General features: G+C 40.5%; 1 protein-coding gene across 1 annotated transcript in view; it reads right to left on the bottom strand.

Annotated features, from left to right (window-relative positions):
* Nucleotides 1–4,281, bottom strand: part of LOC121298677 (uncharacterized protein C6orf136-like) — an 8,052-nt gene extending 3,771 nt beyond the window's left edge. The window contains exons 1-3 of the mRNA XM_041225856.1: nt 4,069–4,281; nt 2,482–3,075; nt 446–1,129 (exon numbers count right to left, since the gene is read on the bottom strand). Coding sequence (XP_041081790.1) covers nt 446–1,129; nt 2,482–2,628 — 831 coding nt within the window. The 5' untranslated portion in view covers nt 2,629–3,075; nt 4,069–4,281. The remainder of the gene's footprint in view (nt 1–445; nt 1,130–2,481; nt 3,076–4,068) is intronic.
* Between the last annotated feature and the right edge of the window lie 299 nt (nt 4,282–4,580).

Genomic DNA, 4,580 nt, shown 5'->3' with positions numbered 1-4,580 from the left:
AATTACTCTTGGCCAAAAGAGTCACGTCACAGCTTTAGAGTATTTTGTAAAATGTGCAGTTTTACACAGTTTAACACGAAATAAAGGTCTAGGCTAAATAACTCCACTCAAAAAAATGTATCAGTAGCATAGGTAAGGCAATGACAAAAGTATAGAGAAACATTTACTTATCTATACAAATAAAAATGATTGTTCTTGAAGCAGTGTCAGCATAATTCATTTTATAACATTAAACTTGTTTATTTTCAACAATTATTATTATTATTATTATTATTATTATTTATTATTATTATTATAAATTATCTGCAGAACATGCAAGAGCTGGCACCTGCTGCAGCCACAAGCAATTAAGAAATACATCATGTGTAATAAAATAATGAATCACTTAAAGGCCAGTGTTGTCTTATCCCTGAATTTATTGTTTTACCTGAATCCCATCACTCACCTCCCTGCGTAGTTTGTCATGCATGTTAGCTAGGTGTTGCTCCATCTTCCTATCGCTCTTCTCGGACTGCCCTCCTCTCAGAACCTGGCTCTTCTCAAACACCACCAACCCCCCTCTGTGCATGGGGTGTGAGTCTGGATACAGGAACCCAGCATGGAATGGCATCCTACACCACTTGCTGTCAAACAGGCTGCGGAAGGAGTCCAGGTGGCTCTCGTTCATGTCAAAGGGCTGGGCCGAGCCTTCCCAGGGCGCAGAGGGACTGGGCGACTCCACCATGATGTCGTCCTCCCGGCAGCCATCCACCGTTGTGACAGAGTCGACCAGCTGGGAGAGGAGAACCTCGTCCTGTTTACATTCAGAGACCTGCAGTGCCAGAAGCTCGCCTAGGCGGGCAAGCCCAGAGTAAGGCACCTCCACCAGGGTCTTGTGTCCCTGGCTGCCCACCAGCAAGCAGAGGCTGATCTTATCATCTGGGAAGCAGGCAGAGGGCGATGCAGGGAGGAGGTGTGGAAGAGTGATCTGACCGTGCTCCACAGGCAGTGACCGACGTCTGGTCGCTCGCAGGACAGGCTCCAGCCCTAATTGGCTGGTTGTCTGGTAGTGCAGACAAGTAGGTGGGGATAGACAGCAGGGCAAGCTGCTGATTGGGCGGACAGGGCCACAAGTGCACCAATCCGGTTTCTAAAAGAAAGAAAAGATTATTTTAAAGTTTTAAATGTTTGATTCTTTTGTAAGAGAACTTTTTACCTCTTGTGACCTCACCTGCAAAATGTTAAAATACAGAGAATGTCAGACTCCCCACTGTTCTATAAACTTTGTCCTTGAACCATTTAAAAAGGGTATACAAAGAGGTTAACATGACATAGATCAGGGTGTCCTCTAAGACATTACACTGACTGACTGCTTTGATTGAACACCTTGTTTTATTGTATTGCTGGACCGCATTCTTTAGCATTATGAACTACACAAACTCAACTATTTCTTTATTACACAATCTATTAATCTGCTTTCACAAAAAAGTGTTGTTCTATTACAATTGACATATTGTTAGCATACAGCAAGGGGGCAACAGTTTTGCATCACCTAGAATCTTAGGACTGAGACATGATTTACAAAAAAATATATACTGCATGAACAGAATTTATATATTTTATTTAACATTATGTAATCAATGAAACTACAAAATGATTCTGCAGAAGTCTACCAGAAGCCATAACAGTAATACAGTATTTCAAGTTAGATTTCGAAATGTCAAACATTTTTCAATTTTTGTCAGTTTTTCGTTAAATATATGGAAAATTACAAAGCGGTATGTAATTCAATATGTTCCATTCGACTTTATGAAGCAAAAGTAGTTAACTCTATAGGGTGATGCAAAACTTTTCCCTGTACATTCTAACTGTAAAATTAGTAAGAGCTGTTAAACTAATGGTAACTGCTTGCAAAACATTACAATAGAAAATATTATTACAGACAAAAAAATATATTTTCTGAATATTTAGGACAAGGGCTGTAATACCAATACACAATCCGGGACTACACTATCGGAATTTCCTTGAATTTATTTATTTTAATATTTCTAAATGAATGGTATTTTAGTTTAATAAATATTGTATCATGGTAGTGACTTTGTTTTAAGCCAAAGGAGGCTAATGCAAACACTATAAAATCACATCCAGACTTTCAGTATTTGTCAGTGTCAGGCTGAGCAAACAAGACTCTCCTCTGAGGCCTGGCCGTGCTTTCAGATCTCAAAATGGAAGGCAGACTTGTTCAGATCGTTCTGCAATTAACAAAGTCTGTAAGCAATATATTACAATAAAATTAAAAAAAAAAAAAACGGAACAGATATAAACTTCAGAGTTATCACAATCTATCTGTAGACCGAAAAAAAAAAAAAAACTCAATATGAATCAAGTGGATGTTTTTTGATTTTGCCCTCTTATTAACAGCACTAAAAACAAGAATAGGTCAGAGCATGCTTACAAGTTTAGTGGTTAGAGATATTTAGATCATTAAAATGTGGTTCCTACCTCTTTCGGGTTCCATCGACAGTGAAGGTATCTCTGTCTTCCTTTGATGCAGTAGCTGGGCCGCCCACCAATTCCGCTATTGACTCCTCCCAGCGCACCAGCCCAGCCTCGGACAGCCACGCCCTGTCGGTACAGCGGCAGTGCCATTCACTGGAGACGAGAGGCAGCCGCCCTGACAGCTCTGTGTTAGAAGACCCCTGGAGGGGCGCAGTGATACTTTTTCCACAAAGAGTTTCCAAAGAATCTCGAGGTGTGGCTACACTGATCTTAAAGGGCTGAGTGGAACAGTACAGGCTTCTTAGGCCATCTCTCCCCGAGCTCAAATAAAGACACTCACACACTTGTCTCCCTGGCAACAAGCAGCAATCTGATTGGGTCCCATATTCCACAGGGTAGCTGACTTCAGAGAAATTCGAAATCGCTCTATGGAAAGTAGCAGTTTCGTTAAACAGTTCCAGGACAAAGCCTGGTGGTTTCTGGAGCCCTCTGTCTTGTGGTCGAATCACAAGAGCTTCATTGATCTCCACACTCAAGCATACTTGCACTATATGTGATGTCCATTGGAACGCTCCTTAGATGAATCAGGCTCTTCAGCTGCAACAGATAACACAATTTATTGTACTGCTGCACTGTTTTTTTTTTTCTTTTTTTTTTTTTTTTTTAAGTCTTTATTTTTAAAACATTTTTATAACCACTATCATTTAAAACTAAAAAAAAATAAAAACATCTGGAGATCCCATGTATGTAGAATGCTGCCTGTGGCTTTGAGAGGCACATTCAAAATATCTAGCACACTGTAGAACTCTACCAGAGTCACTTCAGTGTTGCCATGTGAAGCCTTTGGGCCACTGTTCATTATCTGTGTGGTCTCATCCTATCTTTAAACATTGTGTGAAGCCTGTCTTGACACAGTCACGGTGGTTCAGTTTCAGACATTGATTTACTCTTTGAAGGTGATCCCACAAGGGCTCTTATTGCAGTTCACAGAAAACTAGACTGCTGTTGACTTTCCAGTTTATTTACATCTTCCACAGGTAGTTCAAGCTTTACTTTTAGCAAAGTCCTGATGCTGCAGTAGGGAAGGGAACAAGACTCCCATCACATTGCATTCTGATCCATTCCAGGTTTTATTAGGAGTTCAGTAAGACACACTTATACCTAGACACTGTGGCTACAAGTTCGTAGTAAAACCTGGAATGGGTAAAACCGCTATGAAATAGGAGTCTTATTTCCATCCCTGTGCAGTCAAACACTACACAGTTGACAGACTGCACTTACAGCTGAAAGTTAAGTAATCTCTAGTACGGTTAGTGTACATTGGAGCAGGTATTCGGGTCAACAACACAATATAGCCACTGCCACGATGACTCGTTCATTTGGGCTTAGGAAGGCAGTAAACTGTAATTCAGACAATACGCACAATTACAGTATATAAAATAAAAAAAGTCAACTACCATACCACCGTATTACAGAATTAAGGAGACTGAACGATATGCAATCTAATTAAACGTGCCACGACATAACGACAATGTAACTGCAGTTTACAGCACCGTATCTACTACTGAGTCCAGATGACTCTTGATTTACCTGCAGAGAAGTCGACTCTTGAAAAACGCCAATCACTGTACTTGTTTCCCACGTCACATTCTTCACTCCCCTACTGTGCTATTTTTTTTTTTTTTTTTTTTTAATATAATGTATTGAATCTTCTGTAATAGATAGCTCGTTTACACAAGCAGAATGTCACTCATAACCCAACCAACTCCCCCATCTGCCCTTGTGGATTGCCGTATTGCGCATGCGTCCAGACTCTTCCAGAACGCCCCGCTCCGCTGCCGGCACCAGGTGCACACTGATTGGCCAGAGGTATTGTGACGTTCAGATAAACTTAGAATTGTAGTTTTTGTTACTTGTAGTCCCTATTAAAACATATTACTGAACGGTAACGTTTTATATGGGAGGTTAAACCTTTTCGAGGACATCATTATAAGAAACGACAGAACTGTATGATCTTTAATTTCGTCAATGCAATTCCTCCACAGAGAGAGGGCGCTGTGATATTTCAATGACAGCGCTGTAGTAACACTGTCGGGTGTTAG

Source organism: Polyodon spathula, chromosome 24, assembly GCF_017654505.1.
Source record: "Polyodon spathula isolate WHYD16114869_AA chromosome 24, ASM1765450v1, whole genome shotgun sequence".
Lineage (NCBI taxonomy): Eukaryota > Metazoa > Chordata > Actinopteri > Acipenseriformes > Polyodontidae > Polyodon > Polyodon spathula.
The sequence above is the reverse complement of the archived record's forward strand: the minus strand, read 5'-3'. Positions and strand labels throughout refer to the sequence as shown.